Source organism: Protomyctophum parallelum, assembly GCF_964188405.1.
Source record: "Protomyctophum parallelum genome assembly, chromosome: 3".
Taxonomy (NCBI): Eukaryota; Metazoa; Chordata; class Actinopteri; order Myctophiformes; family Myctophidae; genus Protomyctophum; species Protomyctophum parallelum.
The window spans coordinates 10,701,574-10,717,815 of record NC_139698.1 but is presented as its reverse complement, the minus strand read 5'-3'; the positions used below and the strand labels follow the sequence as shown (position 1 = coordinate 10,717,815).

General features: G+C 43.0%; 1 protein-coding gene across 1 annotated transcript in view; it reads left to right on the top strand.

The window, feature by feature from the left end:
• LOC310856782 (clathrin coat assembly protein AP180-like) overlaps positions 1 to 16,242 on the top strand; it is a gene marked incomplete at its 3' end in the record, with an annotated part of 34,145 nt that overhangs the window by 15,726 nt on the left and 2,177 nt on the right. Inside the window, exons 2-8 of the mRNA XM_083762260.1 lie at positions 7,439 to 7,581; positions 11,478 to 11,553; positions 11,724 to 11,826; positions 12,383 to 12,476; positions 13,577 to 13,688; positions 14,111 to 14,217; positions 14,308 to 14,349. Coding sequence (XP_083618386.1) covers positions 7,439 to 7,581; positions 11,478 to 11,553; positions 11,724 to 11,826; positions 12,383 to 12,476; positions 13,577 to 13,688; positions 14,111 to 14,217; positions 14,308 to 14,349 — 677 coding nt within the window. The remainder of the gene's footprint in view (positions 1 to 7,438; positions 7,582 to 11,477; positions 11,554 to 11,723; positions 11,827 to 12,382; positions 12,477 to 13,576; positions 13,689 to 14,110; positions 14,218 to 14,307; positions 14,350 to 16,242) is intronic.

The following is a 16,242-nucleotide window of genomic DNA, read 5'->3' as shown; positions in this document are numbered from 1 at the left end:
GCTCGTAGGCTAGCGGAGTCAGTGCCCTCTTTTAAACATCTTTTAAAGACACATTTGTATGTCAAGTGTTTTTCCTAATACTGTCTGCTGTTACAGTATACACACAATTATGCACTTTAAAAGAAATGTGGGTACAAGACTTTTAATAATGTTTTTTTTATATACAACTGAATCAAGGAATAAATGTATGAATATGTACTGTATGGTGAATGAGATAGAAAGAGAGTTCATCATACTATACACAGTATTACACACACACACACACACACACACACACACACACACACACACACACACACACACACACACTTTCAAGCCGATAAAGCTCCCTTTGCTCTATTTTAGAGACTTGCCGCCACAGGCGTCTTTGTGCAGCAGATCAAGAGGAGGGGAGCGTTGTGGATATGACACATACGTGGGTTTGCGTGCGCGTGACACGTGCGACGTGCGTGCGTGTGTGCATGCGTGCATGCATGTGTTGTAAAGTGTGATGTAACCTTGCATAAGAGCTGAAAATCCAATGTGTGTGTTTGCATGCTTGCATGTGTGCGTGCGTGGGTGGCTGGCTGTGTGTCACTGCATATTCCTCCAAGCGCAACATGGATGCACAGCATATTGTATTGCACAGCATTGCTATCCCGAATGCCATGGCTGTGGACGAACAAACATGTGGCTGTGTAACTGTCATGGCCAGATAGTACTGTCCAGATTACAGTACACTAGCGCTGTCACCTGTCCTAGGCTGTAGCTAGCTGGCCTGTCTGGCGCCGTCTCCACTTCAGAGCAGCCTTCCCTGCCTTTCCCCTCAGCAGAGCTACTCGTCACTTTCATGGCTGCCTTCATGCTCCTGTCCAAGCTGCCACAACGAATTCATCTTAATGATGTTTAGCATGGGGCTCTGTTCTCTTAAGCAATTAAACCATATATGCTCCCGTTGTCCCCCAGGGCGCTACACTAGGCCCTGTCCTTTATTCCCCCGCTACGCCAAATCTCTTTGCTGAAAATAGCCGATCTACAAGCTCATATAACGCTTCGCAAAGCATTATGAGCTTGTAGATCTGTTATGACTTTTGCCCAGCATAGGGATGCTAAGGTTCATGTGGTTAAGGCTTTCTTGAGCTTATTCATCACTAGTAGTTTTAAGTTTCATACTAAAGCAGGGCTTCAAGTGGGATAAATGATTGGCTATAGTAGCCAAATGGCTACTACAGTATTACAAGATTTCCGCCACATAATTTGACTTACTGTAGGTTACACTGTCAGATGAAAGCATTGTGAACAGAATTCATCCCCTGAATTAATTTCTGTAAGCTCAATGACGTCTATGGAACAACAATGTAGACAATTAGTGATGTTCCTCAATATTTAACGAATTATTAGTCACTAGACTGGTGCTGCCTAGTTGATGTAAGTCAAGAACGATGCAAGTTGGGAATGCGTACCCACCCCGTTATGCAATACCCTTTGTTGACATTGTACCCATTGTCAACATAATTATACCGTTGTACCCGAAACAGAACTGAGCTACAGTATGTGCTACATTATGAGTATATGAGCACATATAAGATATGACATTTCTCACCTTTTCAACTCCACTCATGGTTGCTATCAACAGAAACATTGTTGTTCCAAGCCACTGATATACAGTACTGTATACTAGACACAAGATCTGCAGGTCAGCAGCATTTAACCACATTAATTTAATTGGTCCTCCTCACTAATGCTCATTATAAGATGGTACCACTTTTGTCTGCTCGCTCTTGGTCTCAGAGGAGGCTGACAACGATGACATCGTCGGTAGACAGGTTTGGTCAGTAAACGGTGTATAATGCAAGAAGGCTTTTATTTCAGCGTGCTATAAACTTTCCAGGAAGAGAAAGGCTGTAGTTTCTATTTGCTTTGAAGTTCCTGAACATCCACAGCCCCCCCCCTCCGCCGCCCCCACAGAGTTGACGTCACTGACTGTCAACTGATCTTATGAGCTTAAATGAAAACCAATTGAAGATAAGGTTGAAAATCAAAGAGAGCAACAGTGGCATCAGATCTTTGACCTTGTGCATGAACTGCATGTTGGTCTTTGATACCATGACAGTACCACTGATCTACCTGATTATTTCACAGAACCTGCATCTCACTAACCTTGATCGTGTCACCAGAAAGCCTGGTCTGTGTTTCTAAATCGCCGTGTGATCCGATCTAGACCGGATGGTAAAATCTAGAATTCCCTTATGTGGTTTCCGGATTTTCCGGCGTCGCTTTGTATTGGTCCCCCCTGTTAGTTTTTAGTCTCGCCAGACGCCAGTTGCGGAGTTGGACTAAAATATGGATATACCAAACTATTCCAAGACATACAAGAAACGTGTTGGATTCATAGTACCGCACGATGCCCTTGATCACAGGGAATTTTGGGTACTTCTGATTCCTACAAATCAGTGTCAACATGACGTAAGTTACCATCCGCTCCCGACTGGATCATCAACCCGAAAAGGAATGCTTCCCAGGCTAGAGGTTCACAGACTTCCCCCTATCCCCCAAACAAGCAAGCACAAACAGCAAAGACACTATTCGCTCACGCTTATAATAATAATAATAAAACTTTATTTGTATAGCACCTTTCATGACATGAAATGCAGCTCAAAGTGCTTTACAGAACAATGGAGAATAAAAGAAAAGCAAGGCAACGACATTAAAAAACAAGCAGTAATGCAGTACAGTGAGGACATGAAAAATAAAAAATACAAGATCAATTAAAGGCAATGTTGTAGAAGTGGGTCTTGAGCTGAGCTTTAAAAATGTCTACAGAGGCTGCCTGACGAAGGTACAGTGGGAGCTTGTTCCATGCCGACGGCCCGTAGAAGCAAAAAGCTGCTTCCCCGTATTTTTTAGTTGCCATTTTTTTGGGCAAAGCGAGCAGGCCGGCAAATAGTTGTTTGTTGTTGTTTGTTCATTGTTTGATGTAAAGTGTCCTTGGGTTAATGAAAGCCGCTATATAAATGTAAGCTATATGTGTTCAAGATCTCCTTTTTAGTTCTTCTCTTTAAGTGACATGAATGTTGTGAACAACATTGATAAATTAATGGAGGCTTTATTATTGAATGGTCAGTATTGATGGACATGGTGTCAAATCACGGTCACTGAACAGGTTGCACATCAGAATTCCCTCTGGTACACGATTGGCAGGACTCCTATATCGAATCACTATTTAACACATCGATTAGTGTAAGTGATACCAAATTTATTTGAAATTCATAGTTTTTCAACGTATTCTATCTGGACACATAACCAATTTAGACATTTAACATAAGATAAAATGCTCTTATGCTAGATTGGAGTAACCGGCAAGGACCCTCGTCAAAAAACATCAGGTTAAATGGTCAAAAAGTAAACAAGAAACAGACAAACAGGAATACACTCAAAGTTTGGTCTGATGGTGGCGCTAGACTAAAAGGTCATTGTAAACCATCAACCATCAATAGTGCACACAGCAAATTTCATGTAAATCCAGCCATTGTTTTTCGAGATAACAGACTGACAGAACCTGGCAGACAAACGTCATTACGTAATCCCATGGGAATGAACGTACTTGGCAGCCTTTTTCCAAAAGAGGAATAGCTCAGTGATTCAAAAACAGCAGCAGAGAGAGACAGCATTATATAATAGCACATGTTTTGTTTTCATTTGGGGATACTAGATGCCATGTAGAATGTCATAGCCTTGTATCTGGTGCATGTTGACAATTGCCAGAAGACTCAGAACTGTGATCTTTGTGTACTGGGGTTGTTCTTCTTTTGGCATTGTATTGCACAGCATTGCTTTACCGAATGCCATGTCTGTGGACGAACAGACATGTGGCTGTTACATGGCCAGATTGTACTGTCCAGTGTCCACTAGCGCTGTCACCTGCCCTGACTCCTGTACCTTGTTGACCACTGTACAGTACTTTGTAACATTGTTTTGAAAGGTGCTTTTACTTACTTACTTACCTGGCCTGTCTGGCGCCGTCTCCAGAGCAGCCTTTCCTGCCTTGTTGTTCTTCTTTTGGGGGGTCTGTCTGTGACACACGGAATACATTTTAGAGACTTTGTTCAGAGGAATTGTAATTACCATAGGTGTGGGTGTGTGTGTGTGTGTGTGTGTGTGTGTGTGTGTGTGTGTGTGTGTGTGTGTGTGTGTGTGTGTGTGTGTGTGTGTGCGTGTGCGTGTGCGTGTGTGTGTGTGTGTGTGCGTGCGAGCGTGCGTGTGCGTGCGCGTGAGCAAGACTCATGCATTATTGAAAAGAAGTGAAGGTGGGAAGACTGTGAGTCAGGGGTTCCTGCCGAGCGTTGTTCAGCACTTCAACCAGACCACCTGAGACTCTTTCTCCCCCTCCATGTAATAATGGTGGTGCTCTCCATCCGGAGTGAGATTATTGGGACATGATTCTGACGTGATTTGTGATAATGTATCTCCCTGCTGGTAGAGATGCGTTGTTGAGATGCGTTGTGTGTGCCTCGCATCGTCTGACACATACTCCAATTATCACGGTGGGAGACAAAGGTAGAGGTAGAGGAAGAGAGTGAGAGAGGGAGATGAGGAAAAAGGAGAGAAAGCTCACACCGCAAAATTGTGAGTGTTGACACGTGCTGTGCACTTGCTACGTACATGATGATTAGCATGATGATAGCGGAAGCCTTTAGCGCAGCTGGGAGCCAATCCAGGACATCGCTTTTACATGACTAACACACAGCAGCACAGTGACTGACCACGTCATCTCATCTCATCTGACTCTCTCTCCAACATTATTCACCCCTCTGTCCTCTCCTTTTCTCTCACTGCCGTGTGCAAAGAAAAAAAAAAGCTTTCACATCAACACCATTTGGCCCTGAAATGGATGTGCGCCAGGGGGAGGAGAATTGAATGACAGATGGATCTGGACGTGAGGTGTATTGTTAATGATAGTCTATATTAATCCGCAGTGGAGAATTCAATACCGGGCCTGTCTGTTCATTGTAGGGCTGCAACTATTGATTGCAGTATCTTAGTGAATACTCAATCTATTATTTTTGCTGTTAATTGAATAATCGAGATGCACATTTTCGATCAACGGTGAACAGGGTTTTTCTTTTACCCTTTAATTTTTATCCCACGAATTTGCAACCCATTTTTTCACCAAGTGTCAATTATCTAATGTAATCCTGGGCGCTACACTTCCTCTGCCAACCGGGGGGGTGGGGGCAGACCAGGGGGAGGTAGCTTAGAGACCAGGATTACTGCATGTTTTTTGTGAAGGTACCTACCCTAGGGGACACAACTTGGTTGAACCTGACTGTAACCTACTGTAACTGTAGTCTGTACTGTAGCCTACCCTTACGTTATTGTAACATAATCTGAATGACAGATGCTATATGTATAAGAGTATAGCCTATACGATGCTAAAATTGACGTGAAATAAAGGCACCTAATTCTTCAATCCACTATACTTGTCCATGATGCACAAACCTAATCTATCATTTCAGGGGTATGTCAGAGCGAGAGAGTGCTATAGGGTACACAGTAATTAGGCATTTTTATCATCCTAACATGACATGAAATGAAAGCAGTCATTGCGGAATTATCTGGCTGACTTACCAAATTTGGAGCGCATTTCTCTCTCTCTCTGCATCTCATGCATGATGATGTACGATGATAAGATCGCCCCTCACTTCACACGCCCGGGTGTGAGTTTTTATAATCTATTAAATTGATTGGTTTGAATAACTGTTGCACCCCTAGAATTCAGTAGTGGGCCTATCTGTTTTTCCTCTGATCAGTTATACAGTTATACACTGTAGTGTACATTATAGCCTACTGTACATCAGTCATACAGATGTATGGCAATATCTGTTGAATTCCAGGGCTTGAGAGCAAATTGCTTTATTTCCTGCACTTCTGATTCAAGGATTTACTGAGACTATCCACACCTCCCACACACACAAACACAAACACAGTACATGCACACACGCACAAACAAACAAACAAACAAACAATGAGTCAATGCTGGGTTGCGGAGGAGGAAGGAAATGGCTTGAGAATCCTCTCTCCTCCTCCTGCCAAGTATCTATCCGTCGTGATCTCTCTATTTCCGTCACGCTTTCACTCTGTCTGACAACAGTGTGTCTGACTCTTTTCTTTGTCTGTCTCCACCTCTGTCTTTTTTCTCCGCCAGTCTGTCTCAGTTTAGGGTTCTCTCTCTCTCTCTCTCTCTCTCTCTCTCTCTCTCTCTCTCTCTCGTTTATCTCTCCCTCTCTCTCTCGTTTATCTCTCCCTCTGCAACATGGCTGAGAATATCCCACACTTCCTCTGCTGATGCCAGGTGGAGCTGTGATTGGCTACAAAGTCAGTAGTCACTATGACTCAGACCAGACTAGAGTGATTCTCACTCAAGGCTTGTAATCATCCACAGCATCCATCCAAACCATTTCATATAGTTGAAATTAGAGTTACTAGTAAAGATAATGCTCCCATTAGGTAAAAGTTATCAGGTGGTATATGTCTCCCGCAGATAAAAGAGCTGTAAACACCAAGCACAATAACAATATTGTTCACCATTGTCTTTTTTTTATAGTTGGTTTTATAGTCTTTTTTGATAGACTCTGTCATGCTTCAGCACGCCTCTCACTGAAAATGATTTACTAGGCGTGTCAGTCGCTCCCCGTCTGAAAAGGCCTTAAGAACGTTTTTAAAACTATATCTTTATAGTTATATTTATGGTTATAGTGCTTAGTGTGAACAGCCCTTGTTAATATGTAATATAATGGACAAAATAAATAAATAATAATGGACAACGAGGCTCTATGCACAGTGACAGCTAGCAGCCATATTAAAGAAATGGGGCGTATACTAATAAAGGCTATGTTACATTTAGTGTATGACAGTGGTTCTCAAACTTTTTAATTTCAAGGACCCCCACTCTCAGAGTTACACACCCATAAGGCCATAAGGGTCCATTTGGAACCCCCTCAAGGAACCATGAGCGTCCCTGCCCTGGACTCCAATTTGAGACCCAGGCTTTTGAAAGAGCACCCTGAATCTGTTTGACCAGAATGGAACAGAGCCTTCTCATTGGTAATACTTAGTTATAGGAAGTAAGGAAGAGGCCCAGTTTCTATCCAATATGGCTGCTGTGCATAGAGTCTATCGGAGCGTGACAGGATCAAGTCAGTGTGCTAACGTGAAGTCTTGAAAAGACAAAGGTGGCCGCACACACTCGTAGCCAAAGTGCCGATACTTCATTAGAATATGACGCAGAGAGTAGAAACCAACGTTTCGGCAGATGCAACAGCCTTCTTCGGAAGTCAGTGTGTAAAATGTAAAACAAGAATTTGTCTTGGGGACCGCATGGTCTTATACTGCCATGGTCTTATACTGCCACCTGCATAATGTAACCACTAACATTTCCATGGTCCTCTGTCCTTCGCAGTCCTGATCGCGGCCACCCAGGAGTCCAATGTGAACGTCCCCGCGATGGCCGACACGTTGTTTGAGCGTGCAGGCAACGCCAGCTGGGTGGTGGTCTTCAAGGCCCTGATCACCACGCACCACCTCATGGTGCACGGGAATGAGGTGAGCAGAACACACACACACACACACACTCCAAATACCGTAGGCACTGGGAAACACTTAATTACACCTGACACCGGCGTACAACGGAAATAGACTACCTATAAGCTCACAATGCATTGCGAAGCGACAGGTTGTGAGCCTGTTCATCTGACTTCCCACCTCAGAGAAAAGCCTGGTCTGTGTTCCAAAATCGCCTGTGTGATCCGGTCTAGACCAGATGATGAAAAAAAAAAAAAAAAATAGAATGCAGTCATTCATCAAAGTATAGATTTGCCTTTACAATGTATACCTACAAACATAATATTCATCTCTATTGCATGCACGAGTCGATTGCACGCACTCACAGACACACACGCACGCTCTCATACACACACACACACACATACTCGTACATGCATATGCACACATCCACACACAGATCCATACCCACTCACTCACCCAGGGTGTTGGTGTCGATGCCCTGCTGGGGTCAAGAAAAGGTAACTCTGACAGATTAAGCAGATGTCGTCTGTAGCGCTACTGCCAACTAAACACACTACATCACTGACACTTGATAGAGACGAAGGATGTATTGATCTGAGAGAGAGGAGAGGAGGAAGGGGAACATCCATAGAATGAGAATCAGACCATATATTCCTTTATTGTAATCGCACGACAAAACTGTGAAGCAGAGAGAAGTGAAATAAACATTCAGACAGAATCGGGAATCGGAGAAAGAAAAAAAAAGAAAGAAAATCGGAAAGCATCCACACAAATAATCACTTGCAATGAAATGAAGACGGATCAGCAGAGAGGACAGAGATGACAGTCTGTGACAGGCAGATGCTGGGGGTTGGAGATCCCACTAGAGAGATGCGCTGATAAGGTGATAATCCTATTAGCCCCTGTTGTGTACAAATGGCAGTGTGTATTATTGACGTTGCCATTGGTAACACACAGTGTCTCTGGTGAGATGCACTCTCTCACAACATCACGTACATCTCAACCCACTGGGGGCTGGTTGCAAATGTGTGAGACTGATCAGTGTATGCATTTTAGTAATTGAATTTCAGTGAGTGACAAATGGTATTGTTTGTTTTTCCTGTGCAAATGCTCCTATCTATGCTCCAATGCTCCCATCTATCTACCCATGTGTATTCACTGTACATGCATAGCATATTATGCATAGCATACTGTATTATGTACCATATACTGTATATACAGTCTAATGAGTCTATGTGTCCGGAGTTAATTTTGCAAACCACTGGATAGCTCAGCACCATATTTCTTGTGCATGTTTCCACTAATCCAAAATGCCACAGCTCGCTTGGTCTTCAACCAGCCAAAATTCTCACAAGTCTCCCCCCTGCTCCGCTCCCTCCATTGGCTCCCGGTCGCTGCCCGCACAGAATACAAAACTCTGATGCTGGCATTCAAAGCAACCAAAGGAATGGCTCCCCCATATCTTGCAAGTATGATCGAACCCTACAAACCGTCCCGCTCACTCAGATCAGCCAACGCAGGGAAGCTGGAAGTACCCTCACTAAAAACACCGGAACAACGCTCCACACCTCCCAAACTCTTCTCCCCTCTTGCTCCAAAACTATGGAATGCACTTCCCATTACAATCAGAACCCAATCTTCCACCGTAGTCTGAAAACCCGCCTTTTCAGACTCCATCATGGCCCGGAGCACTTGCCCTAGCCCCTCTTAGATAGCACTTTATGTAGACTTAGATAGCATTTTATACAGACTTACTCTATGGCCAAATACATGTGAAGGGGATCCTTGACATGAAAACGTTTGAGCGCAATATCGGTTTTCAGAAAACTGTTAGGCTTAGAATCTGCCTCATGTCTTAATGCTAATGGATTAATAATCTACCACTTGGGAGGAGCATACTGTAGCTGGTGGTAACTAGCAGAGCTGGGACAGAGGAGGTTAGGTTCACCTACAGTAGCATCGCTTTACATCTGAATTAGCCTTTTACAATGCACACATTGCTTACATGTGAAGTATTGCAAAGGCCCTGCTTAGCTGGGGTCAACCAGAGGTAAGTGACAGATAAGCAGATGTCGTCTTTAGCAGCTATTTTGCTCTTGAACAGCCCCGCCCCTGGCTGTAGTATACACTACATTGGGTGTTGTGTAATCTATTGGCAGGTTGATTTACATCTTCCCCCTGTATGTCAGTCTCCCTAGAGAGTCCTGTGTTTGTATAGGGACAGGTGTGGGGGCGATTAGGTTTGCATAGAGCCAGGTGTTTGGGGATTAGCGTTATGTCTGTACCACTTCTGATGCTGCTGCTAGACAGTGGATTGATAGAGAGAGAGAGAGAGAGAGAGAGAGAGACACACACACAGGTGGAGGGAGGGAGGAAGTCTCGCCCTATACTCCAGAGGGGATTTGCATTCTTATTCTCTGTCTCACCTCATTTAATGGGGCTGCTCCGATTGGGTTGCTCCGTCTCACCTCATTTAATGGGGCTTCTGTCTCCTAGCCTGGGTATAAACCCACTCCCCCTGCTAGCTGTCTCCTAAATCTAGAGCTAATAGTGAACAAGTAGGATGGAAGTCTGTGTGCTGAGAGTGGATGCATCGATCCATCCATCTATGCATGCTGATGAGTGTGTGTGTGTGTGTGTGTGTGTGTGTGTGTGTGTGTGTGTGTGTGTGTGTGTGTGTGTGTGTGTGTGTGTGTGTGTGTGTGTGTGTGTGTGTGTGTGTGTTGTACTAGTGTAGATTCTTTGGAATAATGTTGTTCTTGCTGGGCTGTCTAATATCTATCTCTGCTGGGAAAAATCCATTTGTCAGTATTTGATGCTTGCCATGTAACTCACATACACACTGTCTGCAGCAACTCACAAAGGCTGGTGCTTTGCTCCGTTGATGCCGTTTTCTCTCACACATCTCTCCTATTTCTGCTTTGATGCAGTTGTTATAGCATCTCAAAGGTCACAGCTGTGTACTTTATATAAAAAATAAATTAAATTGTGAAGGTCTAAAGCATGTTCACATTTTGTCCTTTTTTAGGCTTTGCATATTTTATATAAAAGGTCCACCTCCTAATACACTGAGCGTGAGCTCAATACACATTTATTTGGCATATTAATATCGGATTATTAGATACTGTCTCTTAAATGAGACATTTTGAATTACTCAAAATTGAATTACTTGGCAAACAACAAACAAGCTAATATTGGCTATAGGGCTTTTTAGCATCATGCCACAAACAAGCTGCTTTTATGTTAGGTTAAACTGTTTCCCTTTCATGTGCGGGGGAACAACAATAGCTAGTCGTGAAGGTAACTATAGGCTAATAGTAATTAAAAGGTGGGATAATGAGACACATTATTTACTGGAGATTTAGCTTTTGCACCTCTGTATTTCTTTTTTTTTTTTTTATAACTTTGTTTATTGGTTTTTTACACCTCTGTATTTCTGTAATCACTATTCACTGTGTGGAAGTGGAGGGTGGGGAGTGCTGAACACCTGTAATTAATTACCGGTAAGCTTATTGTCAGACTGTAAAGGATCAGCATCATCAGTGAGCCAAATGTCTCTGTTCTATATCACACTGACAAAACACTAACAGACTCATTAACACCTGAGGCAGATTCTAGAAATACCTTCTAAATCAGTAGTTCTCAACCTTTTTTTCGAATAGGTGTCAAAAATAGCAGATGACCCTCCCTCGCATTATTTTCTCAACATGACCGGCTCACCATTAATTCCAGTATCCCTAATAGCTGCCTAAAGACTCAACCTTTGCCTTCAATCTGTTGCATACTTGATGTGTATATGTCTTCTCCTACAGAGGTTCATTCAGTTCCTTCAACCTGTTGCATACTTGATGTGTGTATGTGTTCTCCTGCAGAGGTTCATTCAGTTCCTGATGTGTGTATGTCTTCTCCTACAGAGGTTCATTCAGTTCCTGGCCTCCAGAAACACCCTCTTCAACCTCAGTAACTTCCTGGACAAAACTGGGTCCCATGGTGAGTACGGCTTCATTCCTCCATCTCTTGATGCTGGAATAGTGATGTAAATGACTTTCATCGTCCTGCTGATGTAACATTTCCTTGGGAGGCCAGTCACATTTCGTTGTCCTAACACTGGGGTTACTTTGGTGTGTGTGCGTGTGCGTGCATGTGGTTGTCTCCCTCAGGCTATGACTCGTCCACATTTATCAGACGCTACAGCCGTTATCTCAACGAGAAGGCATTTGGCTACAGACAGATGTCTTTCGACTTTGGCAGAGTCAAAAAAGGGTACACTTTTTTTTCTATAAATACACTGTGCTCTGTCCATTATCACTTTGTTGATTTTAGGTATGAAAAGTGCAACATTGTGTGTATAGTGTAGGAGGTTGTACAGCACCCATTAGTATTTGGCATCTGACTCCTACAAAACCCTTCTCATCCCTTACAACTCTCAGGTGCTTGCCAGTGCATGGGGGGCCTGAGATAGGAAACCAGTCTGTCTCAGGCCAGAGTCTGTCCATGGCTGTGCTCAAGCAGAACAGGGACCTGAATTCAGAGCACGCTAGCAAGCTACTCATGCATGCAACACTGACAGCTCCATTTACCCAACAGGCAGAAGGTCACAGCTGATATCCCCACTGGGTGGCAGTGCAAATACACACATATACGTAGATGGCAGATAGGTGCTGCTGTGGGTCACAGAGTTGTTCACTTGTTGACAATATATAATATATAGTATCAGCTACTTTACTGGGACCACCCTGGAACCATTACAACTTTTATTATAAATGCATTCTCTGTCTATATCCCCCCCCCCCCCCCCCCTCTCTCTCTCTTACATCAGAGCTGATGGCGTGATGAGGACCATGTCAGTAGAGAAACTGTTGAAAGCGATGCCAACCCTGCAGGGCCAGATAGACGCGCTGCTAGAGTTTGAGGTAAGCAATGTCCACCCATGCCATGCCAATAATAATCATCTTTGCCATGTGACTCCATTTAGCTGTTGACGGATTTCACTGCTTTCCGATGAAAAATGCTGTTTCTGGTTGTGAAAATGTGCTTATCTGAATTCTATGATGACATTTTTGTCGTATCCATTATCGCAGCAATAGCCTCGGGAGTTGCCTGTACTCCCATCAGTGATGAGTTCTTCACAAAACCACTCTGCATGTAAATTCTAGATTCTATCATCCACGCTTGTTAGGTTCTATTCACTCTCTTCACTCTTGATTCTCAACCTTTTTTAATTATACGATATGATTTCTGGGACTCCAATCCATACTTTAAAATCCTCAGTTGTTTTTACTATAGTAATAGTATACAAGAGTATACAAGTGTAAAGCTCAGAGTTAATGGCCCGGTTTCCCAAAGGACACCTCTTACAGACTTACACCATGGTGTAAGAGGTGTCCTTTGGGAAACCGGGCCAATTAATGACTCGAAAGGGTCCATTAGGTTACTAACCTAATCTCACTTCACCAGGCTTTCCACCTTGGAGGAAAGCCTGGGCTGTGTTACTATAGTAAATCGCTGTGTGATCACAGCGATTTACTATCGGTCTGGAGCGGATAGTAATTTGCGTCACTGATTTGTAGTCATCAGGCAGGAAATTACCACAACCGGAATAATAAGAACTACCCAAAATAATTCCCCACGATCATAATTTTAGGGCCTATCCAAAAAAATAGAATTTCCCCGTGGGATAACAAAGGTATACAGACACTAAATTGTCTCTGGAAAGTACATTCACATTTAAAAATCATGGATTCTTTTGGGTAGGCCCTAAAATTATGATCGCGGGAATTATTTTGGGTACTTCTGATTCCGGTTTGACGTTTCCTGACTGATGACTACAAATCAGTGACTATACAACATGACGTAAGTTACCATCCGCTCCCGACCGGATCATGAACCTGAAAAGGAACGCTTCCCAGGCTATTTGGTTACTCTTAAAGTGCTGATGACCCCTGGCGATTCTGCAGACCACATGTTGAGAAGCAACAATGATCTTATTGACTCCTCTCTTTGTGTTCTCTAGGTTCATCAACAAGATCTCAACAATGGGGTGATCAATGCCTGCTTCCTCCAGCTCTTCAAAGATCTGATCAAGTTATATGCTTGCTACAATGATGGCATCATCAATTTGCTAGGTATACAATATCTACACAAACATGCCTATAAAATACTACACAAACTGGAGCTGGTTGTCTGGGTTTAGGACCCGCCGCAGTGGTGTCCGGTGAGAACTTAACCGGAATGTCTAAATCTCCGACACAGCGATATCTGGGTTGTAGCGTCAGGTGTCACTGAGAATATCTGGGTTGTAAGCAGTGGTGTGCACAGACATTTAGAGGGCTCAAGTGAAAAAGTGAAAAAATGGACACCTTGTGCAGTGCGTGGAACCGGCCGGTTGCCTTAATAGTGTGAGATTTATAGATTTTGGGGCATAAATAATATATTAGAAGCTTTTTTTTTTAATCAAGAATTGATCAATGTCACCATGGTCCACATACTGTACACTTCTTCCACCACTACATTGAATTGAAGTCGGGCCAAAATATCTGTTTTCCAGAGAAATTCTTCCAGATGAAGAGAAGCCAATGCAAAGATGGCCTGGAGATCTATAAGAGATTCCTGACACGAATGACCAGGGTTTCTGAGTTCTTTAAAATCGCTGAGGTAGGCTGCTGACTATACAGTACATTGACTGTTGATTATGTTTATACAACCGCCTTGAATGCCAATTGAAAAGTTCCTTTTATTTTACAGCAAGTGGGAATTGACAAAAATGACATACCCGAGCTTACTCAGGTAAGACTAATGTGCATGTTTATGTCTTCTTTCATTTTCTGTTACGTTGAATTTTAGGCTGTGAAGTACGTAGTTAACTATAGTTTCCTTACTAACAGAGCATGTCGTGTTTGTCTAACTGTTCTGCATGTATTTTGTAACCTGTCTAAATGTCCCATTAACGTATTCCCCTGCAGTGCAAAAAGCAGACATTTGTGGACAACATCGTCTTTCACTCGTGGTGGTTGTTAAAGAAGGGGCATTATTTGCCATCACTGTCCCACATGTAAATTCCATACAGCCAATGAGCCTGGTGATTATTGACAGGCGTTTTGCCCCCACCCCCTCCCCTTCTCTTCTTACTTCCAGAGATGCAGAATGATCATACATGCTGAGAGTGTGAGTAGCGTACTGTGTAGTGCACAGAGCTATAGCTTCAGCGAGCACAAAAACAGCCTATAGGGAAGATGAACGTTTGAACTCTGTTGAATGCATTGACTTGAACCACGCTGCACAGTGAGACACATTGCAGACAGACAGACATGCAGGCAGACAGACAGCAAGAGGCGCTGGTGAACATGTGACTGAAAGAACAGATTGGGCAAAGCTGCAATGCTGCTGACAGACCTGCTGTGGGGTGTAAAATCTCATCAATCATATCTTAGCACCGCAGAATATTCTACTGCACAGAACTGTGGAGTTTCCATGGCAGAGGGAAGGCTTAATTTATACTACTTTGAACGACCATGTCGCTCACTCGACAAAAATAACAGATTTCCAATTGAAAAACTTGCCGTGATGCTTAGCAAGTTTATTTGTATTGCACATTTCATCACACAAAGGAAATTCAAGGCATAAAACAACATTTAAAGACAAAAGGTACTTAAACACATAATATATTTGTTGAGTGACATGCTTGGTTGAAGTATAAATTATCCTGAGGAATTGCAACATCAGCCGGCTTCTTCTTGGGTTCTGAGCAGACCAGGGTTAAACAATCAGAATCATTCAGTGTAGTGTAGCAGGTTGTCTACTGGAGACAAATAGATTGTCCAGTATTTACTTTCAGCCACTCATTAGGCTCTACTGTGTGGTAAACCTCAATCACCTGCTATGCTAGCCAGGTAACAAAAAGGTTCTATGGATTGTTTACCCTGGCCTTGTATTTAGACTGAGACCCATTTGGAATGAGACTGGTGGGCATCTAGGGGGTGAAGATAAGAAGGTATAATTTAATGAATGATGATTGATGTTGAACTTTGGTAGAACCTTGAACTGGCCATGATTTGTAAGTCCAAACATTGTCGATCGTGTTTTGCCTTTGCTTTGTAAGCGGTCTCAATGAATGGTGAAACGGGTCTCAAAAATAATGTTTTCAGCACTTAAATGTAGGCAAACAAAGAAGATTGCTGCTAATACTGTTACACCGACATGGTGGTGCTAGAGAACTTCCGTCAAGGATTATATAACATGAATACAATCATTTAACTTTACCCCAAATAAATATGAGGACTTATTGTAGCATGTATTGGCAGAATCTGCTTTGTATTAATTTAAGTGCAAAAATGTGACTTTTAGACCTGTTTTGCAAATGAAAATGACATGGAATTGCTAGTTGCAGTACTTTGATCACAGAACACAGAACTTAGAAGCAATAGATAAAGATGATTGACACTATTTGGACGTATACCATGCCCATGTAGCTACTGTACAACCCAAGTTTCTTCCCAAGTTAAACATCACTTTTAAGCACTCAAGGCCTCTAGACTGTGATGTCATGGAAACTCAACAGCTGAGTCTGAGGTTAAGTTAACCCTCGACTCTCCAACGTGACAGTAATGATGGCAAGCATTGACGGCATGTCACTATGCTGCTGTAGCCAACATAAATCATGCTTGACAAGGTGGCTGGAGA